General features: G+C 46.2%; 1 protein-coding gene across 1 annotated transcript in view; it reads right to left on the reverse strand.

The window, feature by feature from the left end:
• Positions 1 to 5,903: 5,903 nt before the first annotated feature.
• ZFYVE26 (zinc finger FYVE-type containing 26) overlaps positions 5,904 to 15,814 on the reverse strand; it is a 64,569-nt gene continuing 54,658 nt past the window's right edge. Inside the window, exons 36-42 of the mRNA XM_047736967.1 lie at positions 14,943 to 15,140; positions 14,056 to 14,255; positions 12,896 to 13,037; positions 12,545 to 12,604; positions 11,186 to 11,368; positions 10,557 to 10,601; positions 5,904 to 7,959 (exon numbers count right to left, since the gene is read on the reverse strand). Of these exons, the coding sequence (XP_047592923.1) occupies positions 7,756 to 7,959; positions 10,557 to 10,601; positions 11,186 to 11,368; positions 12,545 to 12,604; positions 12,896 to 13,037; positions 14,056 to 14,255; positions 14,943 to 15,140 (1,032 nt within the window). The 3' untranslated portion in view covers positions 5,904 to 7,755. The remainder of the gene's footprint in view (positions 7,960 to 10,556; positions 10,602 to 11,185; positions 11,369 to 12,544; positions 12,605 to 12,895; positions 13,038 to 14,055; positions 14,256 to 14,942; positions 15,141 to 15,814) is intronic.

Genomic DNA, 15,814 nt, shown 5'->3' on the forward strand with positions numbered 1-15,814 from the left:
ATGTTTTCTTGCACCTACATGTCTATCCATTTAAAGGTAAAATGAATTATTTATTATTTAGCCTCCAGATAGAAGTGTTGCAAATACACACACACATTGGAAAAAGAAGAGACACGACAAAATAGCCACTCAGCACTACTGAAAATGAACCGATTCTATTTTATTTATTTTTTAAAAGATTTAATTAATTTATTTGACAGACAGAGATCACAAGTAAGCAGAAAGGCAGGCAGAGAGAGAGGGGGAAGCAGGCTTCCCGTCAAACAGAGAGCCTGACTCGGGACTCCATTCCGGGACTCTGGAATCAGGACGTGAGCCGAAGGCAGAGACTTTAACCCATTGAGCCACCCAGGCGCCCCGAAAATGAACCCATTTTAATGTAAGTGTCTGTGATCCTCATGCTGAGAAAGAATGTGCCTAATTGGCCTATTCTTCTCCCCAGTTGGTTCCTCGGTTCAATTCCTCCCTGTACTCAGGAGCAGCAGCACCATCTACAACACCTTCAAGGCATTTGGATGCAGTCATGACGAGTTTCCCTGGGGGGTTAACAGTGTTAGGAATGAGAACAGATGTGTAGGGCATCAGGTTGTGTTATGTCAGAACTGAACCCCACAGCCCAAGTAGCAGAGATGTCCACACATTCTTAAATTTACTACTTTCAAGTGCATTTTTGTGAAATGTAGGGTTATTTTTTTAAAGTGCATAACTGAGGGAAGGAGCCCTTCTTGCCTGGGTCTGAGGGCATTACTGCTCACATAGTCCTGACATGGGCACTGGTGGCCCAACTCTAGGAATTCCTGGGAAAGAGGTCAGTTTTCTGCACCAGGGCCCATGTCTACCACAGAGGTTTAATGTCAATCTGGTATGAAAGAAAGATTGTTTACTGAACATATGAGAATTTTGCCTCATGATTAGACAGTAAGTATCTTAACTCAAATACCATCATGGTACTGTAGGAAGGTGATAACCATGGGTACATATGGGTTGCCCAAAGCACTAGTGTTTGAAAGTGTGCTGTATGTCCACTCAAACTCAGTTCCTTGATCTCCTCAGCACTGACCTGCTCCTTCACTCCTTTTTGGTTTCCCATTCACATGACAAGGGCCACAATCTGGACACCTTGTCATCACGTGAACTTGCTGCTCCTCAGATATGTTACCAACATCCCACTCTTACCACAACTTCCTTCTCCTCCAGCTCCCCTTGTTAATTCCCTTGTCCTATTATCACACCTATTATCACACCTATCACAAGCCTCAAAGAATCCAGATCCCTGATTTCTATATGCTACGGGAGGAAATCATTCAATCTGGCAGTCTAGAACCACTATCAACCGCTGGTCACCAGTGTGAGCTAACTTCAGTGCTGCCTGATCACTTGTTTCCCACAGTCAAGGATGGATCCAGGAATGCTTAGGCAATTCGTGGGACTACCTTTAAGAAGAGAATAGAGGGGCTCATGGATGGCTCAGTTGGTTAAGCAACCAACTCTTGATTTCGGCTCAGGTCATCTCAGGACCATGAGATGGAGCCCTGCATTGGGCTCTATGCTGGGCGTGGAGCCTGCTTAAAATTCTCTCTTCCATGCTCCCCCTGTCCCTCCCTCTGCCCCTGCATGCACATGCTCTCTCTCTCCCTTAAAAAAAAAGAAAAAGAGGGGCACCTGGGCGGCTCAGTGGTTTATGCCTCTGCCTTCGGCTCAGGTCATGATCTCAGGGTCCTGGGATTGAGCTCTCTGCTCAGCGGGGAGCCTGCTTTCCCCCCTCTCTCTGCCTGCCTCTCTGCCTACTTGTGATTTCTGCCTGTCAAATAAATGAATAAGTAAAAATATTTAAAAAAAAAGAAAAAAATAAAAAATTACAGATACAAAACTAGGTACAAAAGTACATGTTGCTTTAGAATGAGAAAAAACAAAACAAAAAAATTAGGAAGTGGAGCTGTGGGAATTTAAGGTGTCCTGAGATCTCTTTAGGCAATTTACCAGCAGTGCTTGCATAACAATGCTTACAGCAACCTGTCCCTCTGCCTCCAACACCTGAATGCAGTTCTCAGTGACTCCTTTACTTTTACTCACAGATGCAAAGCTTCACAGTTCACTGTCTGTCAGCTTACAACATGCAATTCATGTCTTCTCCATCTTCTCAAGTCACTCAACCCATCAGCAAACTTGAGCTGTTAATAGGTGACTTCTCTGACTTCACAGAGAACACGGTCCTTCTTCTGCTACCAAATCAGCAAACTTACCTATATCCCCCTCTTTTTTTCTTCCTTTCCACCTTCCACAGCAGAAGAGGTGTCACTCCATCCATTTAAAAATCTTCATATCGTTCATTTCTGTTTAGAGTCTGTTCCTCCTTGGCTCTTTGGGGGTGGTGTTCAGGAGTAAAAAGAGCCATGTGGAACTGGAAGTCAACTTACTTCCTTGGCTTCTATGACCTTCAGTTTCCTGGTTCTTTTCCTCCCTGTAGAAGCCCCTGCCAGGTTCCTGTTCCTCTGCCTGCCCCTTATATCAGATTTCCTCAGGCCCCCATCAAATCATTCATTTATTAAACACCACCAACGCCACTACCTATGCCTTAGGATTATTGCAAGCATGGGGAAGTGGGCAAGAGAGCTCTTATTCACACCCTCACTTCAAGGACACATGGCAGAAGTGCCTGTCCTAATCTGGGGTGAGAGGAAGAGGTCAGATAAGACTTCCTGAACCAAGTGGCATATGGTTAAGCAAGATTTGAAGAATGAATCACCAGCTGAAGGGGGAAAACTGGTCCAGGCAGCAGGCTCAGAGGGCACAAAGAATATGCCACATCTGGGAACTGAAAGAGGGGATCGGGGGTAGAGGTAAGACAAGAGAGATAGGCAGGGATCTGATAAGGCAGGTCTTTGTGAGCCCTGTTAAGAATTTGTACTTTATTCCAAGGGCTTCAGGAAGCCTCAGTACTGCCCACTGTTTGCTAGCATCTCTGCTTCTACTCTTTCCCTTGACTGACCTGGGCTCCATTCCGCAGCCAAAGGATCTTAAAATTTAAGTCACATCATGTTACTCTCTTGCTTGTAATGTTCTGGTGTCTATTGTCCAATAGGTTAAATACCAAACTCCTTAACAAGCTTACAAGACCTCAGGTGACTTTGTCACAGCACCTTGACTGGGCTCCAACTTGACTTGATGTGACTTCTGTGGTTTCATTCAGTCAGATGCTCTGTTGTCTCTGGACCCTCAGATAAGCTGTTCATTCTGCCGGGAAACTCCCCCCACCCCACACTTATATTCTGGGCATCACATTTGCTGGGAAGGCTTCACTGATTTCCCTCAAGCCCATATCCAGTGCTCCTCCCGTGAGCTCTCATTTACACCCAAGACTTCTGCTCAAACAACATTTTACGTGTGAGTGCGTCAAGTGAATGGGCATTTGCGAGGACTCTGTAAATGCCACGAACTTTGTCTACTTTGATCATCTTTATATCTCTAGCATGCAGCTCACTATATAACTGTAATCAAGATTTGTTGAAATAATGATTGAATGAAAAAAGTAAGAGATGCAGTAATGTATTCTATGGTCACTTCTACCTCTAAAAAAACAACTATGGTTCTTTGTAGGTGCTATCTCATGCAGGTGACATATCAGTTTAACAAGTTACTTCTAAAAAGATAGCAGAAGCCAAATTTCCATTGTTTGAGTTCCTGTCTCCATTAAATTGAGGTTCTTCTGACTGGAAGGATAGGATAATAGCATTTGACTTCCAACTGGATATATGCTTGAGTCATGGTAGGCACCTGAAAGTTTGAATAAGGAAGAGGAAGAAATAGTCAATATAGAGAAACCTTGAGGTTTCTAACCCAGGCGGCATGAGTAACAGTGATAATATAGTAATACGAATCACTGAAGGAGGAAGATTGGGTTTGTGGGTAGAATAGGATGTATTCCATTTTGGACTTGCTAATACTTTTGTAATATTAGCCTTGTGGTTAGCCATGTAGGTGACTTCTAGGAAACAATCAAAAGATGTGGACAGAAATTAAAAGGGACAACTCTGGTTTAGAACTCAGCAAACCAAGATGATTGCTGAAATAATGGCATTGTATGGGAGAGTATAAGGGTCAAGAGAGAATGGATAGAACCTTGAAGAATTTCAGCCTTTAAGGGGGATGAAGAGGAAGTATAGCCAGAGAAGCAAATACTTTGCTGAGGAAATGGGACTTAAAATGAGCCTGGAGAAAGGGTTTTGACAATGGTAGACTGGAGGGTGGGGTAGAGACGGGGAGGTTGTGAAGGAAGAGTTCCAAGCAGAAATAACAACACTAAGAAACAGAGTAGGAAAGTACTCCACCGAAGAAAGCCATTCAATAACCAGATGTGCAATGAATTTGTTGTAGAGGAATTGGAAGCTTTAAGGATGGGTCAGTCAACATTACTACTGTGGAAGAGAAGATGATGACCAAGAAAAGGCCATAAACTTTGGGTTATGACTATTCAGTTTGGGTTATGATATTTCGGTTATGATATTCAGTTACTTGGGTATGAAGAAAGCCTAACAGCATTTAAGCTACTTCATTTAAGCTCCAAGCCAAGGATATCCCGTAACTTTGGAGGGTCTCAGGTTTCTAAATATAGTTTATGGTTCCCTATTCTAGAGTTAGATTGGGTGTTCTAAATATCTGTGTTGTGACACATCTTTGTGCCATGTCCATACTAGGTGATTTTCAGTTCTGCTTTTATCACAACTTTTGTTTCTGAACCTTTTTTTTTTAAATGAGAAATTAGAGGAGGTCCTATTTCCAGGGAAAGGAGATAATGGCAGGTACAGCCCATGGCTCAAGTATTATATTGCAAACACATGCTCTAAGAGGGTGGCAAGAAAACAATTTAAGCCAAGTTTGAGTTCTACTCTCCCCGAAGACCATGCACTTGGTTTTGAAGTTTACAATTTGGTAGATATTAAAAAGACATATATTTATTTTTATTTTTAAAAAGATTTTATTTATTTGACACAGAGACAGAGATCACAAGTAGGCAGAGCAGCAGGCAGAGAGAGAGGGGGAAGCAGGCTCCCCGCTAAGCAGAGAGCCCAATGCGGGGCTCGATCCCAGGACCCTGAGATCATGACCTGAGCCGAAGGCAGAGGCTCAACCCACTGAGCCCACCCAGGCGCCCCAAGACATATAGATTTTTTAAAATGATGAGCAGCTTTTAAAAAAAAACGTGAGTACCATTTTGCATGGATTAGACTGGCAAAGAGCTACCAAGTTCAATGGAAAGGATGTGAGAAAGCAGGCTCTGTCCTGTACTGCTGGTGGAGTTCACAGCTATGACCTCTTTGGAAGGCAACTGGCAATATCTGCCAGATGCACATATCCTCTGTCCCAGGGGATTCTGGACAGGATAATTCACTGCAGCACAATTTGTAGTGGTAAAAGAAAGCAGTGACCTAAAATATCTAAGAGACTGGTTAAATAATTATGGCATATCTTTCACCATGGAATATTTTGGTCATTGCTGTTTAGTTCACATAATAAAATAGCTCTGAAACTATACACTAGAAACTGGTAACACTGGTGGTCTCTTGGAGGGCACTGGGTTGAGGGGACAGGGATGGGAGGGACTTTTTTCACTTACTTTCTTTTACCTGATGAATGTGTAACATGCCTCTTCCTACAACCACAACTGAAGCAAAAAAGTTTTCTGGTGGTAGGGAGTACACGAATAGTTTTGAACACACAGGAAATCTGAGATAAATCCTAACCAAAGAGTCATTAGTTATGATGGGAATCATTTCAAGAAAGTTCAAGAACCGAAGACCATCTGAGCTCCCCCACCCATGGTTTCTCTTCACACAGAACACAAGGCAAAAAGGCAGGGAAGGGTAAGAACAAGATATCACAAAACAGTCATGAAGCCAAGAAACTGGTAGGACAGACGTTTTATTGTGACTTGCTTGCAGTAAAACATTCAAACCTTCAACACGTATTTTTTTTCCCCTGGAGACCACAGCGTGATGCTCAAAGGCCTTTAGCCTCAACTTATTATCAGTCCAGTCAGTGGTTACCTATTTTATTTATAGTTCAACTAGAGGAAGAAGTCAGAAAAATCTGGTCTTAACATCCCAAGTTAAGAGCTGTGAGATTTGCAACCCATTCATATAAAGTGCTTATGTTCAGTGCAGAGGGCAGGCAGACTTAGAAGGGCAAGCAGATGCCATGGAATGACATTTCCTGGAAGACAGACGATTCTATGACTCAAAGAAGGAAAAACCACTTTACTCGTTAAACTTCCCGCAGAAGAGGTCTAATATCTTCTTTGCAGTCTTTCTCCCCTCTATAGAACCAAAGCTCTGAATGTGACAGATGCCCACAGTATTTGTTTTTTTACTATCAAAAAACCTGGTTCAGAGAGAAATCCATAGGGTCTAAGCACCAGAGATACTGACTGTGGCTTCCAGTTACTGTCTGTCTCAGCAGCAAATGTGAGATCAACAGACTGAGCTCCGGGTAGTGGGATGCTCAGAGCTGCAGAGCATTCCTTAGGGCCCTCGTGTACAAATCCACGTCACTGAGGATGACAGCCCCTTTCTAAATCAGTTCTGGTGTAGGAACATAAGCCAATGCATACGAAAGGAGTACTTCACCTGATCTTCCATCAACTGGACAGGACCTACTCATCATCCCCTCGTTCTGACTCATCTTCAGGCCCAACCCTTGACTCCCTCCGTGAAGATAAAAAAAAGTGCACTGCCCTCTCAACGACCCTAGAGCCTCTGCATCTTTATCTTGTGGTCCTGCGGAGACTGTGGAAAAGCAGGAGAGAAGAGAAAGCGGTTTCCTAACCATTTTAAAGGAGCACAAACAGGCTGTAACTCAGATAGGCAGTCTAGCTTTTAGTCCTAGGATCTTCGCTACCATTTCTCTCTCCAGTCTCGAAGAGGGAACCATGTTCTCTCTTTGCGGCAGGGATGTTCACAGAAGCCAGCTCTGTGCTTGTCGGCAACCTCTCTGCCATCTTGTTTGGAGAGGTTCACATTTCCCTGCGGGATGGACGCAATGGTGCTCTGCCTGTCGGTGTGTCAGGCTCCGACCCCCTCACTGTGTGCATCCATGGCTCTCAGACGCCCGCACCTGAGAATCCTTCTTTTCAGACTATCTTCCAAAGACTCCTGGTAACTCCTTGTGCTTGTGACAGGACATCTGTGGACCAGTTTTAATCCACAGGCAGCACTTGCCCCAAGGCCGTCTCTGAATTTGGGGAGGGAGGGGGAGGAAGAAATAAGAGGCAATCCTTTTGGTGTTGCTCTAGAATTCTCTGTAAAATGCTTCTAGTTATGAGGAGCTATTGAGCATCTCCACACGGAGGGAACAGTGTACAAACAGGATGACCCGGGTTAAGAACCAAAACGCAGGGGAGGTTTTCAGACTGGCAAAAGTCTAAAGTAAAGTGCCTCTTTTTGGTGGGGGAGAGTTTTGTTTGTTCAGAAATGCTTCGGCGTAAACACGAGTGCACAAGAGCGTGCACGCACACTCACTCACTCTGAGGTAGAAAGAACTGGCCATCTCCAGACAAACACACAGATTCCATAATTTTACAGAAACATGGCACTTGTGTGGCGTGAAAGGTCCTATCCTTGCCCAAGATGGCAAGTAGGGTCCGATCCAGCTCTTTCCGACCTGGGGCAGAGCCAGGAAAGTCCCACTGCACGGGAGGAAGGAGGCAGAGATCACCTCTATCTCTCCCGTTCCACAGTATTCAGGCCGCGCTGCCCACGGTCACTTCCTGGAGCCTGAGCCGTGGGCAGCCCGGGTGTGGCTTGTCAGAAGCCACTGGGCACAGATGTCTTGCACGACTGCATCCCCGCTGCTCTTGGCAGCCTGCTGCACCTGTTGGACAAGGGCTATGGCGCGTGAGTGTTCTTGCTTCACGGCAATCAGGTAGGCAGATCGCAGTTTACAACATGTCAGGTAGGCCTGAACCTGGCAAGAGGGCAGAAGAGACAGCCAGAAAGAAATTATCATGGATGACGAAGCAATAAACAGAGTGGTGGCCCAGTGCTTGGCAGACGGAGGATCCCTTCTCACCTACTGAATTAATGACTGGGTTCTTGTCTTTCTGTATACGGTAGCAATGCTTTAAATATTCTGGACATTAAGCTATTACACTGTGTTATTCTATAATGATTACAAATAACCCAAGAATTTCAAAAAGAAGCAAGCAGGCAGGTGTTTGGAGTCTGGCCTCTGTCTACTGCTTCTGAGGCCCTCCTCCTGCCCATCCTGGGCTCTCCAGCCTCCTCCTTGCTTCAGTCAGCACTGTCACTGCCCATGAATTAGGATTTTATAGTTGTTTGGATGATGATTTGATTGATGTCTGTTTCCTTGGCTAGATCTTAAGCTCCTTGAGGACAGGAATGGTGTCTTTTTCTACTTCTTCTTCTTTTTTTTTTTTTTAAAGATTTTATTTATTTATTTGAGAGAGAGACAGTGAGAGAGAGCATGAGCAAGAAGGTCAGAGGGAGAAGCAGACTCCCCATGGAGCTGTGAGCCTGATGTGAGACTCGATCCTGGGACTCCGGGATCATGACCTGAGCCGAAGGTAGTCGTCCAACCAACTGAGCCACCCAGGTGTCCCTGCTTTTTCTACTTCTTGTACTTGCAGTGCCTAGTGCCTGGCCTGACATGTGGCAGGAATTGAATAAATACGCACTGAACGAATGAATGAATGAACTACTGTATCTCTCCCTTAGCATGAGCAGACAGGTTCCCCTTTCACTATTTTTCTGTTTTGACCTGAATTTAAAATCTTGTAACTGGAAATTCAGGTATGAACAGGCACACACAATTAGAAAAGGTCTAATTAAGGTCTAATCCCATGTTGACTTGACTTTTGCTGTTTGGATCACAGGTGTCTCAGTTTTGGTATGAGGGGTGTCTCTCTTGTACTCTGGAGGCCCTCCATCTTATAAACCCCCAGCTTAGTGGAAACCAGAGTCCATGCCTTCCCTGGCCCCAATCTCACCAGCACGTCACTGGTTTGTCAGTATTCTAGTCAGCACTAGTGTTCTAGTCAGCCAACAGCAAGGCCCTCATGAGCTGCTTCAGAGCTTCCACCAGCAGCTGCCTTTCTGCTCTGACAGTCCCTTCTGGTGGTTGGAAGGGACTCCTCTCTCTTCATGTTTCAACCTTCAACCTTGATTGCTGAAGTCTTTCTATCCTAAGTTCAACTACAGATATGCTGCTAAAGCTAGAAGAAGCTGGATATTCTCTAAGCTTACTAAGTGACCATGTCCTGCTGCCTGGGTATCTACCTGCTGCCCCAGGATGTTTGCTCTCACCCAGCCCTTCCGCTCTACATAACACCAATGTGAGTTAAACATACTATCACAAGTTGGCAGGCAAAATTCCTACCTAGAGAAGGAGGGTGTTTTGTCAGAAAGTCTGGAATAGGAACTGAGTAAGGCTGGTTTTTGGCAAGACCATATGGCCTGAGATCACTTAAGAGCATGAGGACAGCTGTTGAGAGAAAAGGACCTGAAAAGTAAGAACTGTTGAGATTTCAATGCATGTCCTTCCCTGGGACACAGCCTCCGTCCTATTGAGGGGGAGGCTCACTGAAGGCTTGGAAAAGGACTGTAGTTTGGGACTCAGGGAACAGGGGTGTCTGGCCTGGTTGCTGGATTCTCACTACGATTCTGAAAAAGTATTTCTCTACAATTCAGAACATCAGAATTCCATCCTTTCCATGTGAGGTCATCTGGATGCTGCACGCAGAACTGAAGAAATGCTCGGAACACGTTCTCCCTAGCACCTCGACTGAAGAAGGCCTGGCAAATTTAGACCAGGGATTAGCGATACTACCTCAGGGAGCAGCTCTGTGGCCATGTTAAGAAGTCATATGCCTGACATTAGTTTTCTTCATGAGGGCCTCAGCTGCCAGATCTTCCCGCTGCTAGATGCTGGGGCAGTCTGGCTTGGTTTTCCTATACCTCTGCTGGCCTGTGGACCTTCCTCCAGATGGTGGGGTGGGTCAGCCTGTGGCTAGGCACAAGTAGGAGCAGTGGGGAGTACTTCTTTTCTGGCCAGCACTCCTTGCAGAAGCACTGATTTCCTACTCAACAGATAAAGAGCTCACTGAGCTCAGGCAAGTAGCCTGCTCGGAGAGTGGGACATGAATGGGTATCTGGTGCTCAAGGGCCAGGTGGAGTTTTTCCCTTCCTGTACAGGGTACCCTTTTCCTTCCAGCATAAGGAAATGCCTACCCACTCTGAGAACCTCATTTGGTCAGTCAACCTGAAGGACATGAAGGATTTCCTAGGGGTCTCTGAGGAAAGCTGTGCATGAAAATGGAAAGGAAAAAGTGGGGAAGGCAAAGGCTCATGAAGTCATTGTTTGTGTGTGTTCCACTGATTTTCTCCCTCTGCACCCCTGTCTGGGTCCCAGCTCCGCTTCTGGATAACAAAGAAGTGGAGATACAGGTTGAATGGAACTGTTGTGGGGAGCAAGGGATAAATGTGAAATGGAAGCCCAAGGTGCTGCTCATGACATGACCAGGGTTTGGAGACGGTTCTGCTCACCTTATTGTCATCGCTGTGTATTGCCTGGATCAGGCTCTCTAGCTCCTGTACAAAACAGAAACAGTAGTCGTGAGAGGAGAAAGAAGAGTTCCCAGCATGGGAGCTGAGGCCCCACCAGCCTCAGACCGCTCGTTACTTTTTAAACTCAACTTCTGCTATAAGAACACCAAAGCAAATCTAATGATTAACACTAGGTTTGGGAATTCGAGAAGAAAAGCTCCCGAGAGGACTGTCCTTGGCCTTCACACGAGGATGTGGCTCTGTTTACTCCATGAAGAAGCCACAGGGGGACAGTTTCATGGGCAACATGCTCAAAGGCCAGCTGCAGACCCACCCTGACCTCCTCTACAATCACAGGGAGAAGCTCCAATTGGTCTCTCCACAGGTGCCATGTTAGACCATGGAAATTGAGGGACACCTTCTGGGTATAGAGGTTATAAGCACATATTTTCTTTCCAGGGAAGGGCTGATTCGGGTGAGACCATTATTACACAGGAGTCAGAAAAATAAAGGGATCTTGCAGAGTTTCAGTACATTATGAGTATATTGTGGGGAACAGAAAAACCAAAAGGGGGATGTGAAGACAACGAAATAGATGGAGGAGCCAAGAGGTACAGGAGGGAGCGTACCTGGGGCGGAATTCTCTTGAAGGCTTCTAAGCAGTTGAGGAGGATGGTGTCCCCGTCACTTCTGGCTGCCATGCCTGACTCACTGACACACTTGAGCAACTGCTGGATTTCGCCGTATTTCTCCCTCTCCACCAACTGCCGGGCCGCTCTGCAGTAGGTGGCAGCGGCGTCCAGCTGGAAGTCCTAGAGGAGAACACAGATGAGGGGCTGGGGGCAGGGGACACGAGCAGTAGGAGCCCCCACTCGGTTTGGTGTAGATAAGCCATATTGACTACAGTCACCATAGAAAATACTCCTATGACACACAAACAAAACTATGCAAAAAGTTCCTCTTTGGAATGAGGCCGACGTTTTAGGAAGTGACCATAAATATTGTCACCCTATCTAACATGGTCTACCTCACTCACTGCTGTGCCACTTTCTGAAACATTCTCATCAAATTCCCGAGGCCAGTTCGTTCTTCTTCTAAGGAGCCACCTGTGTCTTAGGAAAGGGGTACTGGGGGTTGGTATTTGCTGCTGTGGATACTTGGTGTCTGCCAAGACATGCCTTAGTATCTGTTAACAGACCAATTCACCAAAAGACTGACTTGCTGGAAACTACCAGATAAACACTTTAAGCCTGAACTATGATAATCCTCGACAAAGTCTGAGAGGAGCTGTGGCTCAGCCTGTCCACCAGGGCTATCTGGAGGTGGAGAGCTGTCTCCAACACTGAAATAAGTGGAAAAGAAAGGAGTCAGTCTGATCATTCATCAAGCCACTGGTCTTCGAAACATAAGGCGTTCCAGATCCCACCTGCCCACAGAGTGAGGGTCCTTAGGGTATCTTTGTGGAACTGCCCGGCAGGGGGTGGGGTGGGGTGGGAGAGTGGCCTGGAGAAAATCTGGCCCTTGCAGTTTCAGTGCCCTCTCCAGACTCTGCTCCAGTGCCACAGTCATACCTGTGTCCTCTGACCACAGGCACAGAATAGGCACTCCTTGAGCCAACTCCTAAGCTGATGGATGGACGAGCAGTCCTTGATGCTGATGGCCCTTCCTACTGCACAGGACCCCCGCCAGCCCCTTGCCACATCCTCCAGTCATGCTCCCCTCAAGAGGGCAAGCAGAGGCTGTGCGGAACTGTCCTAGACCCGGTTTCAGGTATTTATTTGATAGCTCTTGATGGACTTGTCACTGGCTACTTGGCTTCTGGCAAAGTGCCCTAGAATCCTGAATCGGACACGGTTCTGTAAGAGCCACCTTGACTTCATTCATGATGTGTATGTGTATCTGCTTCCTTTGGGATAGAAGTTTTCTGAAGAATAAGCTCTCATGGAGCTGCGGCCAGTTCCATCCCTCTTGAGGGATTCAAGTCATACCTGCAGAACACGGAATGCAATTCCAAAACCGTCTTCCACATTCTTCCCTCCTAGCATGACCTGAAAAGGAGGGAAATGTGCTTAAAGAGGCAATAATTACAGAGTAGCCCCTCTATCAACAAAGAGGGCTCCCATTTACAACAAATATTTGTGGAGACTCTACTAAGTGCCAGGCACTAGGGATACAAGAGTAGTCAAAATGGACTTGATCTCCAGCCTTCTGTGGCTCACATTCTAGGGGGAAGGCCGCCTTCAAATGAACAACTGAAATACTAACTGGATGATAACAACTGTGATAAGCTTCTGAAAGATAAGAACAGTCTGTCAGATGTCTGAAACGTTCGTCTGTACCTTGCAGGCCACATCCATTTTCATGTGGTTATTTCCAAAGAGAGTTGGCAGAGGCAAGGTGGTGATCTGAGAGGTCCCAGCGCTTTCACAGCGATGTAAGAACCTGGTCACTTCCATCTGCAGCTGGAGTGTGTTCATGTGCCTACGGTGACAGAAGATGCACAGTCGAGCCTCATAAGTGGCTTCAGGAGGGACTAGGGCAGGGTGGCTGAGACATCATGAGAAGATGGCATTGGAAAAGGGCGGAAGAGAGAGGATGGAGGGAGAGGACAACAAGTGTGGTCAGGGGCCCTGTACAGAGGTGTCTCAGAGAGGCAGGCTGCTCCGTGGAACCGGAGAGAGTCTGGTCCCTGAATCAGTAAGTATTAATGAAGCACCTACGAGCTGCAGACAACAGAGGTCAAGAAGGACACGAACCCTGCCCTCACAGAGTTCATGGCTAAAGGTGAGATGAATAATGAACGAACACATTAAATATTTAGCGACTGGGCCTGCGAAGGCAATGAAGGCGGGGTGCAGTGTTTACTTTAGATGTGGTGTTGTAAGCAGAGGGAGTGAATGGATAAGCCAGCATAAAGACCGAGAGGTGGGAAGGGCTTGGCGTGTGGAGGAGCCCCCCAGAGGCCGGCGTGATGTTGCTCAGCGAGGGAGAAGGGAGGAGCATGAGAGGAAAATGAGATGGGGGCAGGCCAACATCTCACAGGACCTCTTTTGCCTGCTTACTAGAAGGGGTCTGATCCTAATACTTACCCCCTCTCTTCTTCCATGAGCTCCTCTCTAGCCTCTCCAGGCTTGTACTGGCCACTGTCATTCAGGAATGATTTCATTTATTTATTTTTAAAGATTTTACTTACTTGTTTGAGAGAGAGAGAGAGAGTGTGTGTGTGTGTGCAAACAGAGGGAGAGGGAGAAGGAGAAGCAGACTCCCTGCTAAGCAGGGAGCCCCATACGGGGCTCAATCCCAGGACCCTGAGATCATGACCTGAGCTGAAGGCAGAGTTGCTTAACTGACTGAGCCACCCAGGCGCCCCAGGAATGATTCCCTTTAGATGTGTGGTTCTCTTCAAGGGTTCAGGAAAGGACGAGAGCAGCTTCATCACCAGCAGAAACTCTTTCCAGCCCTTCTGCCTACTCCAACTGTTCCCTGAGCCTCGGGCTACCTTGACACATCAGCTGCCGTCATCTTCTTTTGGAAGAAGGTGGTCTTCTTCCTTCTGGTGCTGCGGGAGGTATCTTGGAGGTAGATCTTCAGGTGGTCCTTGGCCTTAAGCAGCCACGAGAGCTTCTCTCCCAGTTCTGTGTAAGTCTTCGCTTTGTGACTGAAGAACCGGATACAGGTCATGGCGGCCCGGACTTGATCCTAGAAGAGGAAAATGAACGTTCAGGTAAAATGAGATCAGGGATATTAGAGGGCATGGATGTGAGGAGAATTCTGACCTGATTTCCACTCATGAAACCTGGAGGCCAGCACCCACTTCCATCACCAGCCGCACAACTATTTTGTAAGAGTTACTCCTAAGCCCAAGGGATCCTAAAGCAAACTGACTGGCTGAGCTCCCGGGAAGGCCTTTATTCCACCACAGGAGAGATCTTCAAAAGGATACTTCTGATTCCCCATTCAGCTTGGTTTCGCTCTCACTTTGGCTTTGAATGATTCAATTTCTCTGTGATTTAGTGTTTGTAGCCCTCAGACAGATTGGGAGAAACTTGTTCCCTCTCCCTCCATACATCTTCTCTAAAAGCACTCTCCATCATCCCTTATGAATTCTGTATTCATGCCTCATGCTTATCTTAAAATTGTCACAGATCTCTTTTTCACTTTCACGTTCCTTGGATTCTGAAGGGGTTAAGGTTTGCCTCTTTGGGATGGGGATAGAAATCCCAATATTATTCAACAATGCTAGAGAGCCACATGGGTTTGCTCTAGGGTTGGTTAAAGAGTGAGGTCAGGGACTGAGGGACCAGGGACTTGATCCTTCATCTTGCACAGTCTCCCTGCATGGCAGGATGTCATCAACAGAGGTAGAGGGCAGGAAGGGGCTATTACCTTCATAAACTGCTGCAGCTCATACAGAATGTGGTAGTAGTTCTTCTTCTGTAAGTGCTGACAGGCAGCTATCAAGTACTTTCCCCAGCTCTCCAAGGTTGGATCAATGGACTCTAGCAAGTTCTCCAAAGTGTGTAGCTTCCCACTTTTATAGCTTGGCTGGAAAATGCCTTCTATAAAGACTTCTGGAGGACTCTCCTAGAACAGGGCAAGGCAAAAAGTCAAGTCTTGAGCCTGCTTCTGGCATAGTCTGGGATCTATCCTGATTTCCTTCCACTCACACATCTTAGGCTTCCTTCTATAGTGGTGCTTCTTAACTTTTTAAGTGTCAGAGACACCTTTGAGAATGCCACTCCAGTGACTGCTCCACTTCTCTTCCTTGCTGAGTAGAAAGTCTCCTTGACAAAGTCATCTACACTCCCTGTCTTTGATTTCTCTTCTGTGATTGTCTCTTAAACCCATTCTTATCTAAGCTTTTGCACCCACCACTCCACTGAAACTGCCCCTCACATCCCCAATGACTTCTAAATTGTTAAATCTAAAATCTGTCTTGTTTTCCACCAGAACTATCAAGAGCTTTTGCTACAGCTGATGGCTTCCTCCCCCTTGAAAAATTTTCTTTATTTGGCTTTTAGGACACCACCCTTTCCAGGTTTTCCTTCTGCTTCTCCAGCTACTCCTTCTCAATCTTCTTTGCTGTTTCCTCCTATATTTCTTTAGGGCTTAGGAGGAACCTATTCTCTTTTCTTTCTATACTCACTCTTTTGGTGATTTCACATAATCTCATGGCTTTAAATCTACTTGCTGATTATGCCTAGATCCCTATTTCCACCCTGTTCATTCTTCCTGAATTCCAGAAGTAGGTATCCAAC

This window comes from Lutra lutra, chromosome 7, assembly GCF_902655055.1.
Source record: "Lutra lutra chromosome 7, mLutLut1.2, whole genome shotgun sequence".
NCBI lineage: Eukaryota > Metazoa > Chordata > Mammalia > Carnivora > Mustelidae > Lutra > Lutra lutra.